At 40.4% G+C, this 26703-nt stretch overlaps 1 protein-coding gene across 1 annotated transcript in view; it reads left to right on the top strand.

Moving 5' to 3' along the window:
* PTPRB (protein tyrosine phosphatase, receptor type, B) overlaps positions 1-26703 on the top strand; it is a 169606-nt gene that overhangs the window by 113552 nt on the left and 29351 nt on the right. Inside the window, exons 12-22 of the mRNA XM_006886111.1 lie at positions 2085-2348; positions 3026-3289; positions 4019-4282; positions 5952-6221; positions 7815-8078; positions 11097-11360; positions 12216-12497; positions 13616-13894; positions 14480-14629; positions 19523-19766; positions 24677-24783. Coding sequence (XP_006886173.1) covers positions 2085-2348; positions 3026-3289; positions 4019-4282; positions 5952-6221; positions 7815-8078; positions 11097-11360; positions 12216-12497; positions 13616-13894; positions 14480-14629; positions 19523-19766; positions 24677-24783 — 2652 coding nt within the window. The remainder of the gene's footprint in view (positions 1-2084; positions 2349-3025; positions 3290-4018; positions 4283-5951; positions 6222-7814; positions 8079-11096; positions 11361-12215; positions 12498-13615; positions 13895-14479; positions 14630-19522; positions 19767-24676; positions 24784-26703) is intronic.

Genomic DNA, 26703 nt, shown 5'->3' with positions numbered 1-26703 from the left:
TATCCAACTATAACCAAATAGTGAACATATGCACTGCTGTAGAATTGAAAAATAGTCCCAAATGAAAAGTTGGAATATTCTAATGTTGTAGACTTGGAGAGGGTGCAGCCAGAGTGCTCTTTGAAGGCAAGAATGATGAGGCTTTGCCTCACATACTTTGGCCGTGCTGCTAGGAGGGGCTATTCCTTAAAGAAGGACATGATGCTGGGAAGGGTGGAGGGTTGGCGAAGAAGGTGGGTTGAACTAGGTGGGTTGACACGGTGACTACTGCAATATAGGCTTTTGTGTGTCAGAAAGTGTGAGGATGGCTCAGGATAGAACAGGGTTTAGGTCTTTCATTCATAGGGTAGCTATGAGTTGGACTCAACTCCATCACACCTGACAGTAACATCAATGTTGTTGTAATGTACCAGACTGACTCACAGCTGACCATCCAGCAGGTTTTCAGAGACAGTAAACTGCATATAAGGAGGTTGCCCACCCTTCTGCCACCAAGCAACTGGTGGATGAGAGCTGCATGTTTTGGGGTTGGCAGCAGAATTCCTTAAAACTTCTACGTTGTTGGGTTTCTTTGAGTCAGTACCAACTCCTAGCTCACCCTCGAGTGGGTTTTCAGAGGCAGTAAATCATAGAGAAGATTGTCTGTTCTTCTCCCATGAAGCATCTGGTGGATTAGAACCACGTGCTTTTTGGGAATTACAACACAGGATCTTACTACTAAACCACCAGAGCTCCCTCATTACTATAGTTGTGTACCATTGAGTTGGAACCAACCCACAGCCAACCCTCTGGCAGGTTTTCAGAGGCAGTTAATCACATGGGAGGAGAGTGCCCATTCTTCTCCCGTGGAGCAACTGGTGGATTTGAATGGTATGCCTTTGGAATTGCAGCACAATCAGCGCTAGACCATCAGAGCTCCCTCCTGACTACGATAACTAAATCATGTTCTAAATATAGAATTGCTTTATCTTACAAAGAGCATTGAATCTTGGATACACAGAATTGTTTTTTTCTCTATGTGTTCGTTTGGAGGAGCACAGAATTGAACTAACCATAGTTCTTAGTTCAGAAAACCATTTACCCACTTTCACTTTTATTTAGTTAAGTATTTCGTTGATAATTTCTAATAATTTAATATGTATAGCAGAAACCACTACCTAAAATAAAAGCTAGGACCTTGACGTACTCTGCATTGAGTTATGTGATCTTTCACCTCACTAGCCCATCCCAAGGTCAACATCATGTTTGTTCCAATGTTCTTCTTTCCTTTGCTCTCTACCTTACATGGTTTCATAGTTTCTATATATTATCCTAAAGTAATAGATTGTTAACTTTTACTGGTTTTTCATAATATGCAAAGATATTTTTTATGTAGTATGCGATCTATTGGGACTTAGATTTTTTTTAAACTTAATGTTATATTGATAGGATTCATTTATAGTTTAATTTTTATGTTAAGGGGAAAATCTGTATTTTGTGCTTTGAGTTAAGAGTAAGAAGTCAATCAAATACTATGTTTGATTTTATATCTTACTGTTTATATTTAACTTTATTCATCCGATTGCCAGTGGATGGACATCTTCTCCCATAATTTATTTAGAAAGCAATTTAAGGAGGTGGTGAGGGGAAATGGTATTTCCACAGTAGTCTTGACTTGTATTTTCTTGATCATCAATACTACTGGACATTTCTTCTTCTGTTTTTCTTTTGAATTGTTTACACTCTTTGGGGTAATTTTTACACATCTTGAGTCACCAAGGTATGCTGGAATTATTAATCTAATCACTATCATTCCTATTAATCATCAGTTATGTTTAATGATCCATCTTGAACATGACATTTTGTGTAGACAAATGACAGGATTAGAGTGAATTCATTAGGTTGTTAAAAGATTCATTTAATCACTTTTAGCAGTGAAACAATATTTTCCCTCCAGAAATTTGTGATCTACAGTTCTAATATGTTTCTTTTAAATGCACATATGAAAAATTTATTGATATTACCTCATCTTAGCAGTTGTCATCTATGATCTATTACCCACTCAGATTAGTGAATATTTAGCTCTTCCACATTCTTTCTTTCAGTGCCTGACAAGGTCCAAGGAGTTAGTATTAGCAACTCAGCCAGAAGTGACTATTTAAAGGTATCCTGGGTGCATGCTACTGGAGACTTTGATCATTATGAAGTCACCATTAAAAACAAAAACAACTTCATTCAAACCAAAAGCATTCTCAAGTCTGAGAACGAGTGTGTCTTTGTTAAGCTAGTCCCTGGGCGATTGTACAGTGTCACAGTTACAACAAAAAGTGGACAATATGAAGCCAGTGAACAAGGCAATGGAAGAACAAGTAAGTGAAATGATTGAAAAATCAAATGGCTGATGGGAGCGTGAAGGTCATAAAGTAATTATTTATCTGAAGTTCTTCAGCTTACTGATCAATTACTGATAAATTGCATTCTGATTAAGTTTCACCTGGAGCTAATATCATTCAACTAAGTCATGGCCTGTAATTACAGAATATTTATTAGCCAATAAAAGCAAACAGAGTGTCAGAACAAGAATAGCTATTTCATTTTTCTTCCAGACCTTCAGCATTTTGGCGTTTAAAGTTCTAAATTTCTTGTTTTATCTCATGATTGAGATTATAACTCAACTTAGAATTATATTCTATTCTCCCAACATTTATTGTTGTTGTCTGATGTTATTTTTGTTAGCCAGAACTGGCTTATAACCAACCCTCTGACTGGTTTTCAGCGGCTGTAAATCACATGAGAGGAGATTGCCCATCTTTCTCCCAAGGAGCAGCTGGTGGGTTTGAATTTAGTGTAAGATTTAGGTCAAGGAAAATTTGAATTTTTAATAGTTGCTTCCAATTTCTCTTCTTTAACTATGTATGACGTAGTTTAAGTGCTTTATTTAGGGAAGCAAGATGTGTGCCAGTCCCTTGAAGAATGTGTCATAAGTTATCATGCGTGTAAACTGTGAAGTTTATTTTTCTGATGTGTTTTCACCTTTCTTCTTCAGTCCCTGAGCCAGTTAAGAATTTAACACTGCGGAATAGGAGTACCGAGGACCTGCAGGTAACCTGGACACTAGCTGATGGGGATGTCGACCAGTATGAGATCCAGCTGCTCTTCAATGACATGAAAGTATTTCCTCCTTTTCACCTTGTAAATACTGCAACTGAATATCTATTCAGCTCCCTTACACCAGGGCGCCAGTACAAAATCCTCGTTTTGACCATCAGTGGAGATGTACAGCAATCAACCTTCATTGAGGGCCTAACAGGTAACTGGAAATCTGGGTTCTTGAACACAAATAGATACACGTGTGTATTTAGCACATAGGTGTTTTGAATGATGACTGAGAAGGGGAAAAGAAATGGCAAAGGGGTTGAATTTCTTTTAACTGTGACAATTGTCTAAACTAGATTAGCAAAAGTAAAGAACAATGTGGGTAGGGGCAAAGAGCTTTACAGATAATACAGAGAAATAGCATTGAATTCATGTGCATAGCTGGTGCTTGTCAGACATAAAGATTAAGACATGCGAATAACTATTGCTTGAATATCACTTTTCTATCATAGTAAAGTTATTGATGGGTTGCCACAAATGTTACCTAAAGAAAAAAAAACTTCCAATGGCCTTTTATTCAGTACTTAAAACTCCATGACCATCATTACAATTTTTTCCCCTAATAACAAAGATGAAACTGAGAGAGGTTAAGTAATCTCAGAGCTAGTAAATAGGAAATCAAGACATGACCCAAGGCAGTCTGACCACCCACTAGCTTTTTCCTGTGCATTCTTCATAGTTATTCAATGATTTTGGTCTCCCTCTAAACTTCTCAACCAACTTCGATTCTGGCAGAAAAGTCAGGGAAAAGTGGCAAATGGATATTGTTTTTCATGTGTGTTCTTTCAGTAGATGCAGAAATATGAGAGACAAGAAAATTGTAGGCTGAAAATGTCCATATCATATTCTCACTGATGGCTTTTAAATGTGTTTTCTTTTTCAGTTCCTAGTGCTGTCAAAAATATTCACATCTCTCCCAATGGGGCAACAGACAGCCTGACAGTAAACTGGACACCCGGTGGGGGAGATGTTGATTCCTACACAGTGACAGTGTTCAGGAAGAACCAGAAGGTCGAGTCCCAGACTATCCCCAAACACGTCTATGAGCACACGTTTCACAGACTGGAGGCTGGGGAGCAGTACCAGATTGTGGTGACCTCCATCAGCGGGTCCCTGACAAACCAGATTGATGCACTCGGGAGAACATGTAAGCGTCAGCCTGGAGACTGGACAAATTACACAATGCTTCATAGTTACTGTGATGGGGCACTTAACAAGTTTTGCTATTTTTTCTCATACAAAAAAATATCCAAATTAAAAAACTATCTCAATTTGTATAGTTCAATGCACTTCCCACAGCCTTTCTCATATTTTCCTTTTAATTTTTTTAGTAGTTGAGATTTTTCTTTTTTTTATTTGTAATGCTACTTTTTATATTAAAAGAAATTATACATATTGCAATAGAAGTTCATTGAAATGATGTTCTTAAAAGGAATTCTTTTTTCAAATTTATAGTCATTTATATGGTTTGTCAGGTAAAAGCTATTCTAAATCACTGAATTACAGTGTTTCAGTTGTAATATATTTTATAACAAAATGGAGATTTTTCAAAGGAGATTTTCATTTAGAAACCAAACCAATAAACCATCCTTTCTAAAAAAGCATTTTTTTACTCTTATTAGTTACTGTTCTCTAGCAAGTATTTAATACTTTTGCCATCGTAAGAAGCTGTACTGCAATCCCAAAGGCACGAGGTTCAAATCCACCAGCAGCTCCACAGAGGATAGGCAATCTCCTCCCATGCAATTAACTGCCTCTGAAAATCCACTGGAGGGCCAGCTGTGAGTCCACTCCAACTAGACAGTACACAATAAAAACAATGATAAAGTATATACTTGGGGCATCTGTTTGACTTGTCACAAAGAGCAATTAAAAATAATGAATAATCATGATTTCTTTTTATAATACTAGTTTATTTACAAAATTCAAATGCATTGATTTATGGAGTTGTTGTTTTGTTTGGTGCCACTGAGTCAGTTAATTACAACTCATAGCAACACTGTGCACAATAACACATTTGAACGCCGTCCTATCCTGTGTCATCCTCATTATTTCTGACACACTTGAGCCCGTTGCTGCAATCCTTGTGTCAATCCAGCTGGTTGAGGCTCTTCCTTTCTTTTGCTGGCCCTCTACCTTTCCAAGCCAGATATCCTTTCTCAAAACAAAATTCAGCTACAAGCATCTGCTTTATTCCAGACATTTGGAATTCTCTTTAGCTTTACTTCAAGGTAGACATCACTATGTGCATCTCACAGATGAGGAAAGCAGGACTCCAGAAGTCCATGAAATATGTTTGGATGGCATAGTTCATAGGGAGTCACACTGCTAACCCAGAGGCCACACATCTTTCTGGCCACTTGAATCCACTAGCCACTCCACAGGAGAAAGGCAGGCAAGCTCCTTCTGTGCCTTGGAAACCCAATGAAAGCTCAGCTAAGAGTTGGTTCTGTTTCCGTAGAAGTGAGATTTTGAGTTGTTGGTACCTAGGATACATGTGATAAGACCAAGAACCATAATCCAAATCTAAATCTTTCTGACTCAAAAACACATTTCTGTCTGCTCCATAACAATGGATTTTGGATGTCCTCAGTTCTCATGACCACTTGGGCTCCTCCTATGACTCTAATACTTGTTTGACCTCAAGTTTCTATCTAAATTCAGAGAAAACTGGAAACACTATTATCAGATCAAACCAAGAAATTTTTTTTTTCTTTTTCACCCAAAAGGGCATACAGAAAGTGTCAGGACAGAACAAATAAACCAGAAGCATCATTATCTACCTGCAGCTGATAGTTGATTCTTTTTCTTTGCAGTTCCAGCATCTGTCCAGGGAATAGCTGCAGATAATGCATACAGCAGTCATTCCCTAATAGTAAGTTGGCAAAAAGCTGCCGGTGTGTCCGAAAGATATGATATCCTGCTGCTAAATGAAAACGGGATTCTTCTGAGCAACACATCAGAGCCAGCCACTGCAAAGCAACATAAATTTGAAGATCTAACTCCAGGAAAGAAATACAAGATCCAGATCCTAACAGTCAGCGGCATTCTCTTTAGTAAAGAAGCCCAAACTGAAGGCCGGACAGGTAGGTGACACTGCTTATTGTTTTGTACATGATAGCTTTTCATCTGCTGGTTCATAAGAACCACATACTCAAAGGGATCAATGATAAGGTAACATCTTGAATAAAAATCTAAAAGTAAGAGGGGTCCTTCAGGTAACTGAGGTAGAAGATCTTAAGCAGAAGGAGAAGAAAGATGCTAGGACAAGAATGTCACTGGCCCTAGTGGAGAAACAGAAACCAGCATTGTTGGAATAGAGTGAAAACCAGAGTCGGGGAGATGTAAGCAGAGCATAACATGAGTCAGGAGGCAACTGCGGGTGGGGAGGGGGAATCATTGCTGTTGAGTTGTAACCAACTTGTTGCTGACCCTCCAGCAGGTTTTCAGAGGCTGTAAATCACCACCAACAAGCTTGCCCATCTTTCTCCTACGCAGCCACTGGTGGATTCAAACCACCAGAGAGACACACCAAGTCACTTTTGATTTAGCACTTTAACTCCCTACAGACTACACTAACTTCAGATCTGTATCATTTAGTTATAGGAATTATGACAATAGCCTAGTGGTAAGGAGCTACACTGTCAACTGAAAGGCACACGGTTCAAATTCACCAACTCCTCCATGTGAAAATTAGGGACAATCATCTAGCATAAAATTTACTGGCTCTGAAAATCTGCTAGAGGGTCAGCTATGAATCAGTTCCAGCTTGATGGTACACAAGAACAAAGCTAAACTAACACAGCTCCAGCTTCTGCAATTATATCTCTAAAATAGCATTTTAACAGCATAAATTGTTTTCTAATAAAAGACATTTCTCTATATCAATCTGTGCAACATGTTAGAAATAAAAGGTAAATACTTTCAGGGGAAATAATTAAAGTTCAGAAATAAATTTAAATAAAGATATTATTCAAATTAATAACAGATAATTAAAGAAAGGTCAGACCAATAGGGTCATAGCCTTTATCCTGCTGGAAGGATCCCCAGTCATCGTCCAATGCTGTGGTTGTGAGATGTGGAAAAATTTTAACACACCAGTAACTGAGTCTGTTCCAGACATGATAAATCAAGATCTCTGGGCACGCTGCCCTGGCATTGTACACTCTTTGTTGGTAGAAAATATGTCTGTAACAAAGCATTTGCCATTTCAACATTCTTCACATTGTGGGTTTGTTATTTTTCAAATTAACAGTTCAGCATCGGTAAAAAAACCCTCAGACTTAACTATTAACGAGTCAGAACCAACTCGTAGCTGACTCGTACCTGGTTCCCAGTGGCTACAAATCTCAGAAGAGGAGACTGCCTATCTTCCTCCAGTGGAGCGCTGGTGTATTTGAGCCATTAGAGAGAAGCTGCCTTGGAGTTAAAAGCGCAACTCCCTATGGGCCACATACCAGAGCTCCCTTCAGCATTCGTAGTCCACAGAAATTTGCAGTTCTTGCCCTTAGAATTCTGTTTAGTCAAAATTTCTTAAATGCTGGGACCATGCGTTTTTTAGGCAAAGGGTACTTGCTTAAAACATCAGCTTTTGGTACATCCCTAAAGACCTAACTCCTGGGCTGTGACAGGGACATTCCAAAGCGTGGTCTTACTTTCCTGCTCTTTGCCTTTTCCAGTCCCGGCAGCTGTCACCAATCTAAAGATCACAGAGAATTCCACCAGACACCTGTCCTTCAGCTGGACCACCTCAGAGGGAGAGCTCAACTGGTACAACATCTTTCTGTATAACCCAGATCGGACTCTTCAGGAGAGAGCGCAAGTTGACCCTCAAGTGCAGAGCTTCTCTTTCCAGAACTTACTACAAGGCAGGATGTACAAGATGGTGATTGTCACTCACAGTGGAGAGTTATCTAATGAGTCCTTCATATTTGGGAGAACAGGTAAGACCCAGACTCAAGCAGCTCTGTTTACTGGCTTTTCTTTCACTTGTTCTTAGCTCCCTCATCTGCCCAGGTTTACCTGCAGGTTGGCCTCTGAGTTCTCACTCAGACCTTTGAGAACAATAATAGTTTATAGCATATTTTTGCACTGGCTCTTTTGCTTCTAACCGCATGGAGTCCCTTTGGTGCTCCTTAGAGGCAAGGATCATGAAACTTCATCCCACATATCTCACATGTTTGGGGCATTTGTCAGGAGAGGCCAGTCCTGAGAAAAAGACCTCATGCTGGGAAACATGGCTGATGTGGTTAAGTGCTGTTAAGAGGAGGACAACTTATAGCAACTCTATGAAAAACAGGCAGTAAATGCCATTGTTGTTTCCTGCCTGTGTGACTTGATAGCATGAAGAGGCATGGAGTCCCTGGGTAGCATCGTTAACTAGTCAGCTACTAACTGAAAGGTTCCTGGTTTACACCAGAGGCACCTCAAAAGAAAAGCTTGGGGATCCCTTTCTCTGAGGTCACATACTTTGAAAATCAATGGAGAAGTCTCATTCTGCAATGCAGGGAGTCACCTTTTCACCTCGACAGCAACAGGTTTAGGTTTGGATTTGTTTTGGTTTATATTTTTGTTTTTTATTGCCTCTTGAAATTTGAGGAAAATGAATCTCCTCTGCCTGCTAGTAAACTGCTACTAGAGAGCTATAACTCATGGTGGCTCAGTCCACATTATGTCCTTCAGATTTCTGCAAGGAATAGGTGGAGTGAAGGGCAAGTTCAAAGTAAACCAGCCACAAATTGGACAAGGAGCCACTGTTGAAAGCTACACATATAGTTTTATTGTTAGGTGCCTTTGATTCAAGTACAACTCATAGCGACCCTATGATCCACAGACCTGTGCCTGTCCTATCCTATGTCTTCATCCTCACCTCTGATACCCATTGCTGCAGTCACTGTGTCGACCCATCTCGTTGGGGGTCTTCCTCTCTTTTACTGATCCTCCACCTTTCCAAGCATGATATCCCTTTCCAAGGAATATATAAACATAGTTTCTGGAAAACTAGAGAAATCTTTCTTGGCTGCAATTAAGACATCTAGTTACTGTTTCTTCAGTGATTTGGACTCTTTAGTTTCATTCGCGTGTTCTGTTATTTTTTTTTTTTCCTCATTGTCAGTAGTTCTTGATGCCCCTCTGCTCAAACACTGGACTCACTGCTCATAATGACAGTGACCATGAGACAAAGATCTTTGACCTCCCAGACCTCAACGTCAAGAATGTGTGGTTAAGAAAGAAGTTGTGGGTTTTGTTGTTGTTATGTGCTGTCGAGTAGACTATGACTCATCAGAACAATAACTCTGAGAGAGAAGGGGCTGGAAGGAATCATATTAAGCATGTAGAATTTAAAAAGAGAAGATGTCTCACCTTTTATCAAGAAAATAAGGAACTATGGCAGCATAGATTATAGCATGTTTTGCTGCTAATATCCATGAGCTACTCTGCAGAGGGAAGATTGACAGTCTCCTCTCATTAAGATTTACAGCCTCAGACTCTAGATGAAAGTCACCATGAGTCAGAATCCACTCAAAAGCAGTGGGTCGGATTTTCTACCAAGAAACTACAAACGTTGGTGGCATGGTGGTTAAGAGCCAGCTACCAACTGGAAGGTGAGTGCTTCCAGGCCACCATCTTGGTCCAGAGGAGGAAGATGTGGCAACGTGCCATCATAAGGATTACAACCTTGGAAACCCCGCAGGGCCTTTGGGGTTGTTATGAGTTAGAATAGACTCAGAAGTAATGAGGTGGATATCGAGGAAATGGAGATTGTATGCGCCAGAGAATGACTTGCAAGGGAAGATGTTTTAGCTGAAACTGATGGTGGGGCGGGCCACTGAGGAGCACATTCTGGGCATAACACACAAGTTCTCAGTTCCCTTGTGCTTTGAAAAAAATGAAAAAGAACAGCACTAATCCTTAACCATGAAGAGCATTGCCAATATGTTACCATTTCCCAGGCAACCTGCTCTCTGAAAATCTTCCCTCACCTACTTATTATCCTTTAAAACTTCTCCAACAGGGTGCGATAGTCTTCACTTTCCAGAAAATGCAGGGTGGTGTCACTAAACTTATACAGCCCTAGAAGAAACTGTTAACTCTTCCCAAGTGAGGCTAGACTGACAGATTTTTTGAGGCAAAAGAGAATGCAAGTGCTGGAAACCCAAAGGAAGATGACGTAGAGGGACCTACAGAGGGGTGTTAGGGGGTGCTGGCTCTGGTAAAATGGACCAGCCTTGAGGAACTTGGCCTTTTATGAACTTTCTAGGGCATTTCATAAGCGAGGCTGCTCTGGTGGGGTAGTCGGTAGAAAGCTGCACTTCTGACTCAAAGGTAATGCCTATGTGGTGGTTCAAGTCTGCCATCTGCTTCTCCAGAGAGAGACAGGCATTCTCTTCCTATGCTATTCACAGCCTCCAAAAACCCACTGGAGGGCCAGCTAGAAATCCCTTCTGTCTCAAAGGCAATGAGTTTTGAGTGAGTTTGTAAATTAAAAACTAATTATGGTTGTGTTGTTTGTAGGTGCCATCTAGTCAAGTACAACTCACAGCATCCCTACAAACAATAGGTCTGAACCCTGTCCTATCCCGTGCCATCCTTATCATCTCTGACACGAGAGCCCATTGCTGCAGTCATTGTCCATCTCACTGAGGGTCTTCCTCTCTTTCACTGACCCTCCATCTTTCCAAGGAATAACCTCTACTAGCAACATGTCCAAAATATGAGAGACCAAGTTTCACCATCCTTGCCTCTAAGGAGCACACTTATTGCACTTTTGGCCAGTAGTATTAACTATTGATAAATTCATTTTATGTGTTTGGCACGGTATACATGACAAGTGTATAAAAGTCCTCATAGTCTCCAGATGCTCCTCACCCATACTGAAGTTCGTTCATATTTTCCCCTGCAGCCCCAAATGTCTTTTTTGTCATGTTTTCTTCTTCGTAAAAGTTTTCTTTCTATTTAAGTGCCAGCCTCTGTAAGTAACCTCAAAGGGTCCAATCGGAACATGACAGACAGCCTCTGGTTCAGCTGGACTCCAGCCTCTGGCGACTTCGACTATTATGAGCTGATCCTCTACAACCCCAATGGCACCAAGAAGGAGAACTGGAAAGACAGGCATGTGACTGAATGGAGTTTTCATCGCCTCGTTCCTGGAAGGAAGTACACGCTGTGGGTGGTAACGCACAGTGGGGATCTCACCAACGTGGTCACAGGGGAGAGCAGAACAGGTGAGACCCCAGGTGCCAGTGGCCCTATGTGGGTGAGAAGTACCTCCAAGGACACATCTTAATTATATTTTAGTGACAGGAAAACAAAATCAACAATGGCATGCAATGTGCTGGCCTAAACTTGGGGAGGCACACTGCAACAGTGGAGAAAGGATTCTGACTTTGGCCAAAAGATCTAGCTCCTTTGTTCAGCCCTGTCATGTACCTGTGTGCTCTTGAGATGACGTGATGTGTAAAATAGGGATAATTATGCCCTTATCATTGTGTAGTTATAAGTTCTTTAATAATTTTATATCCTGGGCATGCATCAAAGTAATATAAAAATGTATATATTATACTATATTATTAATATGTTGTAGTTACACACTGTCAAGTTGGAACCAACTGATAGCTGACCTTCCAGTGGGTTTTCAGAGGCTGTAAATTGCACAAGTGACTCTCCGTCTTGCTCCCTTAGAGCAACTGGTAGATTTAAGTCACATGCCTTTGGGTTGGCACCACAACTCCTTACCTACTAGGTCACTAGAGCTCCTTTATTATTAATATAATAATATTAGTCTCTGTCCACTTCACTGTTTGCTTCAATGAACAAGGCTACATGCAACTAGCATAATTGCCTCTGGTCTCTAACCCTCTTATCTTCAAAACTGATAAAATATCTTCTACCTTGATTAGGACAATTAAAGTGTTCAAGGACAGTGCCTTATACATAATAAACTCCAAACAGACACCTACTTTTATTATGTCATTGTGCTTACCTTTTCCTACAAAATACATTATATAGGAACTATGTACTTCATCTATCCTTATTCATTGATGTTAGGAGTGTAATTTTTCCCTTTCTTTTACATGTAGCCCCAAGTCCTCCCAGTTTTATGAGATTTACTGATGTTGCAAACACATCCCTGGTTATTACCTGGAAGGTGCCCCCAGACTGGACAGACTATGATGACTTTGAATTGCAGTGGTTGCCAAAAGACACACTCTCTGTCATCAACCCCTACTTCAACAAAAAATCAGAAGTACGCATCGTGAACGGTCTTCGCCCAGGGAGATCTTATCAATTCAGTGTCAAGACTGTCAGTGGCAATTCTTGGAAAACCTACAGCAAACCAGTTTTTGGATCCGTGAGGACAAGTATGACACTCTTTGCTTCTCTTGGATTTCAAATAGAGTAGCTAGGAAATAAATGTTACAAGTGTTCTAACATCTTATTCCAATGCAGCTTGGTTTAAATGCACACTTTACCTGTTTGGTTTGTTTGGATTGTCTTTTAAGACTTATAGAGATCTGCTTATTCACTGATTGTTAACAATAATTAAAAGTGCAGACATAGTTTTTACCCTTGTAAAGCTTACAATTAGGTGAGAGATACCATAAATAAACAGTTAAATCTGGGTGTAATGAAGGAGGTAAATTATATAAAAACATGACAGAAGTATCTAATTTAAATCAGTTTAATTTCTTGGAAGAAGAAGCATCCCAATCAAGATATAGAAGAAGAGTAAAATTCAGCAGGTAGAGATGGAGAAATGGAAAATAATCCAAGAGGAGAGAATAAAATATTCCAAGATCCATGGAGGAGAGAGAGAGGGGAGAACAGAAAACTTAGGCTGACTGACATGGAGTTGATTCCAGCTTATAGCACCCTCCACTGAGTTCCAGAGGCTGTGACTCACTCCAATCTTTCTTCCCCAGAACTGCTGGTGGATTCAAACCACCAGGGACTTGAGTCCTTTGGGTTAGCAGCACAATTCAGCATAGACTAGGCCCCCAGGGCTCTCCTTAGGAAGTCTAATTGGCCTGGGATGGGGCAAAGAGATGTGAAGTGATTTATCCAAAAACCCATTGAGAGGGAAAAAATACACATTAAGAATGAAATACATAGTGAATAGAACTTGAATACAGCAGACCAAACTTTACTGCTAACCTCTTTACTGCTAGGCCCCACTTCTATCTGACTTCTGCAACTGGATTTCTGTGCCCATGTGTGCATTTGTGTTTCTAATCATATTACTGCCTATTGGTTCTCGCAAAGGTCAACATTTACCTTCTAATGCTTACAAAGCAGAGCCTGGCAGGCAGAGATCTCCTTGGGAGACCCATGAGAACTGTTCCTGGGGGTGGAGGCGGGGTGGGGGTGGTACATAAAATTGAAGAATAGTTTCTTTAAAACTTAGAGCAAGTTAGAACAAAGTGTAATGGAGTTCTGAGTCTTTCTTTTTCTCCCCACCACACACCCTGCCCCTGCCCAGGGCCAGACAAGATACAAAACCTACATTGCCGGCCTCAGAACTCAACTGCCATCGCCTGTTCCTGGATCCCTCCAGATTCGGACTTTGATGGGTATAGCATTGAGTGCCGGAAAATGGACACACAAGAAGTTGAGTTTTCCAGAAAGCTGGAGAAAGAAAAATCTTTGCTCAACATCATGATGTTGGTACCCCATAAGAGGTACCTGGTGTCCATTAAGGTGCAGTCTGCCGGCATGACCAGCGAGGTGGTTGAGGACAGCACCATCACAATGATAGACCGTAAGTGTCCCCAGAGGGCTGTGTCAAACCTCTGAACAGGAGGTGGAGCGTCTTTCCCCTCCGGAGTGAAGAAACATCCAAAGGGAGTGTCCGTTACCACCGTGTGCTTGCACATGCCTTCCCTTTAGCCAGATCTTATTGCCACTTGGGGTTGAGGACCTAAAGTCTTTCATGAAGTGGAAGCATTTATTTGTGTAAAGTGCCTCAGCAGAAAACAAGTTAAATGATGTTCAAGTACCGGGATGAGTTGTATTTAAATGCATCACAGTTACCTGGTGTACTTAGAGCTATAATGGAGAGCTGTTAAGTAATTGGAAGCAAGACTTCAGGAAATCCCACAGAGAAGCTGCCCCTTTCATTATGCTTAATGTGCTCCCAGCAAGTCACTTCCTCTACCTTCCTCCACAGAGGAGAGGAGGGAGAGAGTTTCTTGATCACAAGACACACATTCTCTCTCTCTCTCTCTCTCTCTCTCTCTCTCTCTCTCTCTCTCGTGGGTGAGTGGAAATTTTCATTTCACTGACTGTTGTTTATGACGTGAAAGCCCTGTGACCTCTCTTGGTTCCTTCCTCACCCCTGTTCCAGGGCCCCCTCCTCCACCTCCACACATCCGTGTGAATAAGAAGGACGTGCTCATTAGCCAATCTTCCATCAACTTCACTTTCAACTGCAGCTGGTTCAGCGACACCAATGGAGCAGTGAAATACTTCACAGTGGTCGTGAGAGAGGCTGATGGTAAGTTTTCATGAACTGGCTGAGCTGCCTGGAGACAGCCTTGCCTTCTCAAGGACTCTTACTGCAGATTCTCAAGAGCCGAAAACTCCATTTATGTATCATTCAGTATCAGCACTGCTGGAAGCTGAGAGTTGGAACAAGAAATTGTTTAAAAGCTCTTTGGGCAATAAAGTGTTATCTGCAGGGTTTGATTATAAAAGAAGAGGATAATAATAATAATAGCAACTACAGCAATAATAACAATAATCACCAGCGACTGAGTTCTTACTAAGTGCCAGACACTGTTTGACTCCTTCAATCTGCACAACGACTCCATGAGGACAATTCCAAAATTCTGAGTAAGGTCCTAAAGCACCAAAAGATTAAGTAACATGCTCAAGGTCACAAAGCTAGTAGGCAAAGGACTCAGAGGCAGGTGGTTTAGCTTTGCAGGCTGTGCATTTAAAGGAGCTCTTGGTGGCCTAGTGGTAAGAGTTTCACTGCCACCTCAGAACCACATGGTCCAAATCCATCAGCTGTTCTGTGGGAGAAAAATGGGCTGTCTCCTCCTCCCATGCAATTTACTACTTCTGAAAATCCTCTAGAGAGTTCAGCCATGAGTCGGTTCTTTCTAGATAGTACAAAACAATGACAACAGATAATGCAAAGATTGTTGTTGTTATGTGCCATCAAGCCGCTTGTGACTCACAGTGGCCCTAAACCTTATCCGGTGCCAACCTTACTGTCTCTGACACATCTACACCCATTACCCCAGTCACATCAATGCATCTCAAGAGTCTTCCTCTCTTTTACTCTCTCTGCCCTCCCAAGCATGATGTCCCTCTCTAAGGACTGGTCCCTCCTTGCAACATGTCCAGAGTATGTCAGATGGAGCTTCAGAATTCTTGCCTCCAAGGAGCAGACAGGTTTCATCCTCTCCAAGTCAAACCTGCTTATTCTCCTAGCTGTCCATGGTATATTCAACACTCTTCTCCAATTCAAAAATTAGAGAAATAGAATTAGTCTCTGTATTAGGGTCTTCTGATTTAATGCCAAAATGGGAGCAACATTCACCATTCTTTTGTTCTTCCATTAGGTTGCAATTACTTTTCAGCTCTCTTCATCCTCCGCCTCCCATCTCAAATACACCAATCAACCACATGGTCCCGAACTCCCCGCCAACTCACAAGGGTAATCACAAACTTGAAAAAAGAAAAGCATTTGCTCTTTCTGTACTGAATTCTGAGTAGTTAGATTTGCCAGTTTCCTAAATTTTTCAACATCAAATTCCTACAGATGGGGAAAATCCTAGGTAATAAGCAAAACATTCCATTACAATCTGTGAATGAGCCCTGTACAGCTTATTGTTTCAACATTGCCCAACTATCTACAAGAGTGCTGTACCTGAAGAGAGAGGGGGTACACATGCCCATAAACGTATTTGCCATTGAAATATCATTTATTTTGTCACCAAAAGAGATTCTGTGTCTTGAATGACATTAATATGCTTTGTTATTGTTGTGTAGCATCGACTCAGAACCGACCCAAAGCTGACCCTCCAGCAGGTTTTCAGAGCCTTTTATTGCACAGGAGGAGATTGACCATCTTTCTCCTGTAGAGCAGCTGGTGGGTTTGAACCTCATGCCTTCAGGATTTCAGCACAGCTTTTTACCACTAGGCATTTTTAAAAATGGCTTTAAGGGTTGTACATGAGCACCCCTGACTATTTTAACCCACTTGTGGGCAAAGAAGACACCTTGAATGTGACCAACACTAGCATAATTTCTAGGCAGAATAGTTATTTCATTTCACTGGCTGTCCAACAGTCTATGTGCTTTGACATTCTGTTTATCTTTACTGAAGCTGCTTAAAGGAACCCTGGTGGTACAGTCCATCGGAAATTGTGCTGCTAATTCAGAGGTTGCATCTCTCTGGTGTTTCAGGTCCACCAGCAGCTCTGCAGGGGAAAGACAGACAAGCTCTGCCCCCGCCCCCACCCCCCCACCCCCAGCAATTTACAGCCCCAGAAATCTCCTAGAGGGTCAGCTGTGAGTTGGTTCTCACTGGGCTGCATCAAGAGTGAGAAACCTGTTAATGAAATAATTTCAAAAGCTATTGGTGCTTCCCACGTTTCCTCATAATTGGAGATAAGTTGGTCAACTGTGGGATGAGTTCATATTTAATCCGTGATGACGGAAGTATTGTTTTACTACATGTGTTTAAGGCAGTGGTTATAAAGATGTCATGCTCTGTTCTATCTCAAATATCAATACTCTGCTGGCCATCAAATAACAATCCATTTCATACAAACATCAATGACAGCATGAGGGTAGCCTAAAGGCAAGATTCTCTTTCTTCTACTACCAAAACCTAACATTTCCAAGTAGAAAATCAAACCTCACTTTGTACTTTTCTGATAATAAACTGTGAATTGAATGAACTAGTGAATCCTGCTCCCATCTGTTCTGACATCAGCTGCACATGAAGCAGTTTTTCCTCTGACCGTAATCAGCGGGAGCGATTGCAAAGATTATAGAGATGAAATAATTTCTAGGTCAGGTCCAATCATTTAGAGGGCACAGTCCTCCAACCTTCTATGGCCGCCCAAGATCTCAGTCTTCAGCCACAAGCTTAGGTCCCCATAACACTTTCACTTCTGACTTGATAGCTACAAATACAGAGGTCTCTCACTACTTCTATAGGATGACACCATGATCTCAGGAGTCACCAGCACCCCTCACTTGCTCCTGCTACTCTTAAATCCAAGAATTCACTACAATGTCTCACAAAATACGCTGTTAGATTTCAACTTACTATGGTGGGTCATCTATGAGTCGGTTCTAACTTGACAGTAATGAGAGAGGGAGAGAGACTAGAGTTTTATTATCACAAAAAAAAAAGAATACAAAGGAGACACATTGAGCAAGGTCTTGGAAGTTTCTGAAGTCAGAACTTCTGTATTTCAAAAGGGACATGTCATCCTATGTGCATCCATACTATCACCAACCAGGAAGCCCATGGAATATCCATGTCCAGATGACTTATCTATGGTTAAACATCACAAAGTCTCCTTTCTAGCCTACCCAGTCCCTACTTAAGAGCCATATCTTTGCTTTAAACCCTAAAGTGTGGTCTAGAGGCCCCATCAAAGACATTGTCATCATTAGGAAAATTCTAGGCTTTAGAGGTGAATATCTCTGTAATCAAAGACAATGACCAAATTCTTTGAGTAAAGTTAATAATATAAAGCCTACACCAAGACTTCCTCACTTTGAGTAAATTTCATTAAGCAAGGGTCCCAATTGTTGCAAAAAACCCCAACTGCGCACTCCTTGAAGTGCATTATAGATGATATCTCTATAATGTTTATCTTCCTAATTGTGCTTTCCTTTAGCTAACATCAAATTGAGTTCACATTGCCAAAACACACAGTGTTTGCTAAGCAGACAGGGGAAGAGTTCTGGGAAGTGTTCTAAGTGATAGGCCAAATTCATGCCAGGATAAAGCTGTACTTAAGATAACAGAGAGCTGGACATGAAGGGATTATCTGACTGGGCGTGTGGAACGTGCCTTGTGGGATGGACTGCTCTGACCCAGGACCTGGCTTTCTTATCTTTTCGCTATTTCCCAGGTCATAGAGATTTCCTTATTAGCTCAGCAACAGTGGTTATTGGCAGAGTAGAGAGCTTATTGACCTTATTGGGCTCTCACAATAAGGAGTATCCAACTAAGTAGGGTTATAGAACTTGTTACCATGTTTTTGGGATATTATTATTATTATTAATTTTAATGAAAATTTACAGATATTTTGGACTTCCATTCATTGATTGTTGCCTTTTTCTCCCTGCCCACCCCTCCCCTTCAGTTTGTTCTTCTCTTTGAAAAGTAAAAGAAAAATTCTTTCATTGTTATATAATCCCTACCCCCAAGTCCATTACACTATGCAGCCTTTATTCTGGACTCCTATCGTAACAATAATACCTAATCATATATATCTTTGAAAGAGTTTTCTCTCTCATCTGTTTCAATGCAGTATACATAATGTATCCCATCTTTCCCAATCTTCCCCCCAACCCCTATATCAGTCCCATTTTACATCAGTGGCACCATGCAGTATTTGTCCTTTTGTGACTGAGATATTTCAGTCAGCATAATGTCCTCCAGGATCACCTATTATGTTTGATACAGTGAGCACATGCACACATACATCACATATTTTATTTCCTAGAAAATTATATATATATATATATATTTATATATATATACTGTTAAGTGTCATTGATTGGATTTTGTTTGGGTCCATAGTGAACACATGTGTTAGAGTAACTGCCCTATAGCGTGCTCTAGGCTGTAATCTTCACAGTAGTCAAACGCAAAACAAAGCACAAATTTAATACCATTGACTCAGTTCTGACTCGGCAAACTTCCATTAGTTTTCTGAGATTATAAATCACAGTGGGAGGAGGCTGCCTACCTTTCCTCCTCAGAGGAGCTTGTGGATTCAAACCAAGGACCCAGTCTTAAAGTAGTCCCCAATGGACTGTGCCATAAAGTTATGTTCTTATGTGCTGTTGAAAGGCAATCCTCCAGTGAGTTTTCAGAGGGTGTAAATCACATAGGAGGAGATTGCACATCTTTCTCCTGCAGAGCAGCTGGTAGATTCAAACCACTTGCCTTTGAGTTGGCAATGCAACTCCTTCATCCGTAGACCACCTGAGCTCCCACAGAAAAGTGTAAACTAAAACTGCATCTCATTAGGAGAATTTCTCAGCCTCCCTTGATATCACAGAACCTGTGCTGCTCTGAGGAAAAGCCAGAGAGGGTGAGAAAGGAGGAGGCAGTTTTAGAAACCTAGTTAGAAATCACAAGCACTGAAGTCACTAGAGTGTCTGTCACTGGGTTTTCTTTCCCCAGGCAGTGACGAGCTGAAGCCGGAACCACAGCACCCTCTGCCTTCCTACCTGGAATACAGGCACAATGCCTCCATTCGAGTGTATCAGACGAATTATTTTGCAAGCAAATGTGCTGAAAGTCCGGACGGCAACTATAAAAGTTTTAACATTAAACTTGGAGCAGAGATGGAGAGCCTGGGTGGAAAATGCGATCTCCATCAGCAAAAATTTTGTGATGGACCACTGAAGCCACGCACTGCCTACAGGTTAGACATATGGCCATAATTTCCCTAGACAGGACATGATACATCATCAGTGCTCCGCTGTCTGAGTATGGGATTCTCATGAACACCTCTAGATTAATAACATAAATTCATAGGTACTGTGAGCTGAGGGCTTTCAAGAGATAGCAAAATCTGTATTATGCCTGGTTTAATTTATTATGTGAAGAATTGATTGAGGACCCTTAATCAATTGCTTTCCCCCACAACTTCTTTAACCTGCATCAAATAATTTACTGTGCTAACTATTGCAGGAGTGTTTGAAGAGAAAGGCTGAGTGTAGGGAGACTCCAGCAATATCAGGTTTTATCTTCTGCTTTTAGTGAGGACTAGTGTTACATTGATTTAAAAGGAATCTAAATATAAAATTATCTAAATAGAAAAAAGTAAATACAAAAAAAGTGCTCTGTGGTGCAGATGCAGTTCTCAGAGGGAAAGAACTTTTAAATTAATAGAATCCTTCTAATCACTTCTAAAATGGTGGGTTAAAAAGAGCAGGAATTTGGCTTAACCTCTAGCAAGCACCACTGCATCAGACAGGCGCTCCTAGATCTGGAAGTATACAGTGTCCAAACCAGTGGCAACAAGAGAAAGAAAGCCAACAGACTTACTGCCTTACATACAAGGCTGCAGGTATCTCAGATGGTTATGTCTGTGGAGGTTGTGCCTTCTCTGTTGACAGAGCTGGTATTCAGCCAGCATCCCACTGATTGGGTTCTTTGTGGACAGTGCTCATTCTAAGTGTTTGGCTCCAAGGCCTTTTAAGTATTCTGAGTATCGCTGTAGGGTCTCAGCATAAAAATTTTGCTGTCAGATCCATAACAAGTCTGACATGACACCATACATAAGAGTTCTTAATCCTTACCTTGCATCAGCTAAAATAGTCAGATAGTTTTAGTAAAATGAAGAGTCCCTTGTGGAAGGAACTTTGAAGAGCTATCTCTGCCCAAAACTTATTGTAAACTTGGCTATTGCCAAGTGTTTACCTTCTGAGTAAACACTCAAAACTTATCTCAAAACTTATAAGTGATAATTACTTCAAAGGAGACCATATGAGCCTATATATGAGGGCAGAGGTGAGTCAGAATAGACTTGTTCTGCAGTCTTTTCAGTAAGTGGTTTTTCAAAAGTAGATTGCTGCAAGTCTTTCCTTAAAGTTCCGTCCTCTCACTGGACAGCTAAGCACATTAACTATTTGCTCTACCCATGGATATTGGTTTTATAGAGCTTGAAGAACTTGAGATCTCTGATGGGCAAGATGAGAGATCAGAAAACCAAGATCCCTCAGCATCTATAAAAATGGAGATTTAAAAAAAAAAATTGAGATCTTCCAGCTCCTTTTATTCACCCGGGCTCAAAGAAACTTGAGCAAAACTCTGTGAAAGGCAACTTGGTCTTTCTGAGTTAGAGTGTTGAAGCTATTTTAGTTTGCTTCCTTGCTTTGGGAAAGGAAAAGAGAAAATGACTCATTACTGTATTTTAGAGAACGTTAAGAAGCTGTAGAGCCTTGATGTCTGGACCAGAGCCCACTATTCTCCAAGCAGGCACCCTTCCTGTCCCTCACAGCTGCTGAAGTCCTCAGGAGCATCTGGATCTGAGTTCTAGCTCTGGCACTTTTTAGCTGTGCGACCTTGTAAAAAAGGGCTTTTCCATTCTCTAATCCTCACGATTTGCATCTGCAGAACATTGCAGGGTTGTCCTGAAGAGTAAGTAATGCATGTGAAGGACCAAACTTAGTCATGTCCTTTCTAGATTAAGGGTTTCCCACACATTTCCAGGAGCAAGCACAGATTCCTGAACAGGATACACAAAGCCCTTGAGTTCTCCTTTCTGCCTTCCTTGCCTCTTTCCCACCATCTGCCCCAGCACTCCTGCCCTTTCTCTGTGTCTCACTTCTCAGAGTTCCCTTGACAGTAGCTTGGGTGCCTGACACTTCCTTGTCTGGCTGGTGAATTTCTTACACTTCAAAAGCCAATTTAGCACCTGTTGAGCACAACACCACATCTGCCCACCTCCCCCACAGTCAGGCTGTAGAGTACTACCTTGGCTCCGTTAGCATAGTACTTAGTCACTACATCCCCCTAATGCTGCTGTGTTTCCCAGTGATTTCTAAGCCTCTGCTTAATTGCCTGTTCTATTGACTAGACTGAGAGAGTTCATAATCTACCAAGGGAAACAAATCACTGGTTGCAAACTGCATGCCAGGCAAGTACCTGGCACAACAGAAGCCCTCATTAAATGTTGTATGGTCAGATGAGGAAATGTTCTATGAAAAGCTACACATTCTTTTTTTTTTTTCTCTTAATCAACTCAGCATGTATAGATTTGTCTTCTAGAACACAGCTTTTCTATAATTCCCCGATACACATTTGGTTAATCCCGTTAGAAGCATGTCAGGCAGATAATGCTCGCTAAATGAGGGTGTCCCATTTCCAAGCACATGGGAGAGCCACGTGCTAAGGGGTCTCGTGTGTGATCACAAGGCTGTCTCTCTCTTAAGAGAATAATCACAGTGATCCTCACTATTGTCAGCTTCTTTTCCCCCAGATAGAGTAGGTAGGCAGGGAAGAGTATGGGCGAAGGACATCAAGGTTAAACAAAAGGGGGAAAGCGAAATTTAGCTGATAGACCAGTTTGTTATATCATCAAATGTGATCTTTTCCAATCCACTGCTGGATTTCTACCATTCACTATTCCATATGGAAAAACAAGGGGGAGCGGCTTGTTTGAATGTGAAGAAAGTGCTGATCTGCTTTTGTTTTCATTCTAAATAGGATCCTAATGTAACCACAAAAGGGCAGGCAACATCCCCTGACCTCATTTTCCTTAACTGAAGGAAATTCAGTTACAAGAGCCCTAACTTTCTGCTGTAGAATCCTGATTCTATGCATAACAGACTATCATATAAGTTCATGAAAATAACACTTATCATGTTAATGGGATATTATATTTAATATTTGTTTTCTTGCTTGTGGCCTAATGGTAAAAAGCTGCACTGTAATCCCAAAGGCACATGGTTCAAATCCACCAGCTGCTCTATGGGAGAAGGATAGGCAGTTTCGTTTTAGGCAGTTAAGTGCCTCTGAAAAGCCACTGGAGGATCAGCTATGTTCCATCTCAAAAGCACACAACAATAATATGTGAAAAGCACTGAGCCAGGCATTATAAGGGAACAAAAGATATCTAAGAGAAGACTCTTACCTTCAAGAGCATGTAGTATATTGAGAAAATAGAGGCAGAATCGTGAAAGGCATTAGAAGTAAAAGGAAATAAAATCTGTGAGACTTCAGAAAACTTTTGGAGGATATTTCATTTTTATTTGTTCTTATGCAACTATTCACTCAGCATAGTGCTCTCTTCAGTCCCTCACAAGTTATGCAGTAATATTCAAATCATTGCTCCTGAGTGCTGAGTAGTAGTCTGTTGTGTGAAAGTACCACAATTGTGGTTGGACATTTGGGCTGTTTCCATGTTTTTGGGACAGTGAATAACACTGCTATGAACACTGATGTACAAATCTCCTTATGTGTCTCAGTTCTAATTTTCCCAGGGTGTATTCCTAGTGCTGGAATGACTAAGTCATATGGACTTTCTATATCCAGCTTTTTTAGGAAATGCCAAACTGCATTCCAGAGTGATTGATAACTAGTAAAATGTGCATGAGGATCCAAAGTAGGGAGGGCGGGCACAGAGGGGTAAAGATGGGCGGGAGGGCGGGAGGGCGGGGAACCAAGGGGTCACACAATTTGGTGGGGCTAGGGAAGGGCGGGTAAAGGAAATGGGAAAGATCCAGCAGGGATCTGGAAAGACAGAATAATGGTGGGTATAGTTCAATTATGATTAATTGTATAAACCGTAATTAATAGGAATGATTATATGAAACACAATGTGAATGAAGAATAGTGTGAAACACAATGTATATGAACTTTGCAAGCAAATGAAATTACATTTTTTTTAAAAGGGAAAGCCTAGACATACACACAAAAGAATTTAAAATAAGAATACCAGTAGATGATTGTATGTCAATGTTTGTTGCAACACCCTTCACAATAGCCAAAAGTTAGATACAATCCAAGTGCCCATCAAGAGATGAATGGATCAACACGATGTAGTGTATACTTACAGAATATTACTTGAGCACAAAGAGAAATGACTTCCTGATACATACTACAATATGAGTGAACCCTTAAAACACTCCACTGAATAAAACAAGTCAGGTGTTAAATACCTCAAATTGGCAAGAGCATTTAGAGACCTGAGTTTGTTAGTGGCTACTGGGGCAAATGGGAGGAAGAAGAAAAAGAAGGCATGACCTCCTTGCGTGCTGTCCAGCCCCAGAGCTTTGCTCCTGCTCTTCCCTCCACCCAGAATGCAGGAGGAGCTCACTTCCTCAGTCTCCTCGCATTTCTGTGCACATATCTCCTTGTCAAGGAACCCTTCGCTGACCATGCCAAATACAGTCGTCCCACATGCCTATTTCTATTACTTCAGTTCTCTTGTCCCTTCCCTTTTTCATAGCACCTATCAGTATGTGGTATGTATTTCTGACTTGTCTTACTCCTTCCATGACAGTGTGAATTCTGACTTTGCTTTACTTTTTACAGTAACCTCAGGTCTGATAACAGACCCTACAATCTAGTAGAGGCTCACTAAATATCCAGTGATTGAATAAATAAATGGATGTATGGATGGATAGATAGATGATAGATAGATAGATAGATAGATAGATAGATAGATAGATAGATAGATAGACCATGCCCAAGTGTGTCTGATTCTATAATTCAGTCCTACCCTGTATACCTACTGGTTAGATTCCCAGTCTGTTTCTGCTCCAACATGCTTTCTAGTGAGTGATGCTATAATTAGTCACTTAAATAAGTTGGTTTTCTTTTCAGAATCAGCATTCGGGCTTTCACACAGCTGTTTGATGAGAATCTGAAGGAATTCACCAAACCACTCTATTCAGACACATTTTTCTCTTTGCCTATCACCACTGAGTCAGGTAAGACTAATCTGTACATCCACCCACACCTTCCACCAACTACCAAATCACCAATAAGGGCCTCGAGAGAGGAGACCTGGTGACTTGGCAGAAGGTGGAAGGAACATTTGATTCCCATTTGGAATCTAATCTTTATGTGACCATGGATTGATGTGAAGTAGAGGGATTGAACAGCTTCTGTAGGAAAAAGGATAGGGAAAGAGATTAATCTGAAAAAAGAAAGAGGAAGTCCAAGAATTTTTTGTAATGAAAAAAAAAATTTATAATAGTGCCAGTACAACCTTAGACTCTAGAGTTTGCAAATGCTATTATACAAGTTGGTGTGAAATGCTTTTAATTGTGTATGGAATGTATCTGTGCATAAACACAGAGATGCATAAAAAGAATAGATAGAAATATTAACAATAAATTATTGACACAGTAATTACTAAAGCAGTTATAGGCGGCCTAGTGGTAAGAAGTTGTGCTGCAATCCCAAAGGCACATGATTCGAATCCACCAGCTGCTCTGTGGCAGAAAGAGGTCAAGTCTCCTCCCGTGTGATTTACTGTCTCTGAAAACACACTGGAGGGTTATCTATGGGTTAGCTTTGACTCAACAGCATACAACAACAACGACGACGACGTATTCATAGTTAATATTTCAAAGTGGTATAATTACAGATTTTTTCCTTACTTATTATATATTGTTAACTCTACAAATAATTTTCATATAAAACGCTTTATCCAAGTTTGAGAGGAAAAAACTCCTTTAGTAAGATAGAATGAAAGTCTGACTAATAATAATCACTGTTATTTACACGTTACTTTCTTTGTAGATGTTTGAAGCATTTTTTACATAAAATAATTTATCCAACTTCACTACAGTCTTTTGAAGAGATGCTACAAATGTGTCCATTTTAAAGGTGAAAAGCAGAGGCTCCAAGAGATTAACTATCTTGTCCACACCAGTCGAGCTGGGATCTGACAGCTTGCCTGAGCTTTCAACTCCTACACAGCATTGAAGTGCACTGCTTAAAACATTGGCTTCCTGCTCAAAATAACATCACTTGTGTCAGGTTTTCCTTGACACCATCACTCATCCAAAGTGTTCCCCAGTAGTCACTGACTTATAATGTTTTCTCTAGGAAAGGTCCTCCTTATAGCTAAAAGTCTCTTGTGTCATATGGCAGTTTTACAAATACTCTTTATCTATTTATGCCAAATACAGGGATAATCCTCCACTCTTCAACCCAAAGCAGAATCCGAACACAGTTAAGAGGATTTGATGTATTTACTTGTAATTTAGTATTAAGGAGTTGTAAACAAAAATATTTGCCACTTGAAATACTCTTGTATAAAAAAATAATTGTGTGTAGTCCAGTAGAGGAAGAGAATTTTGAAAATGACATTAATTACAGTAAAAAATGATCATGTTGATGTGATGATTGTTGAAAAACAACATTGAATAAACAAATATAAGAGCTTGAAATATAACTTCATAAATGTACTATCCAGAGACATAAATGTAAGAACCAAAACAATAAAGCTCCTAAAGGAAAACATACATGTAAACCATTATGACTTTGGAATGTGAATGGTTTTTTTTAAGATATGGCATCCAAAGTATAAGCAATGGCAACAACAACAACAAAAATAAATTAGGCATCATCAAAGTTAAAAATATTTATGTTTCAAAGGACACTGTCAAGAAAGTAAACACGCAAACCACAGAATGTGGGAAAATATTCCCAAACCATATTTCCTAAGAGGGTCAGGTATCTGTAATGCATAAAGAACTCTCACAACCAACATTATTTTTAAATGGGCAAGAAATATAAAAAGTTGTTGAAAGAAGACCTACAAATGGCAAGTAAGCACATGAAAAAGAGATTCATCATTAGTCATTTCTGTTATTATGTTCCAGCAAGTTAGAAACTGT

This window comes from Elephantulus edwardii, unplaced genomic scaffold, assembly GCF_000299155.1.
Source record: "Elephantulus edwardii isolate Elephantulus edwardi_28Jun2011 unplaced genomic scaffold, EleEdw1.0 scaffold00047, whole genome shotgun sequence".
NCBI classification, from domain to species: domain Eukaryota; kingdom Metazoa; phylum Chordata; class Mammalia; order Macroscelidea; family Macroscelididae; genus Elephantulus; species Elephantulus edwardii.
Note: the sequence above shows the minus strand (reverse complement) of the source record. Positions and strands in the feature narration are given on the sequence as shown.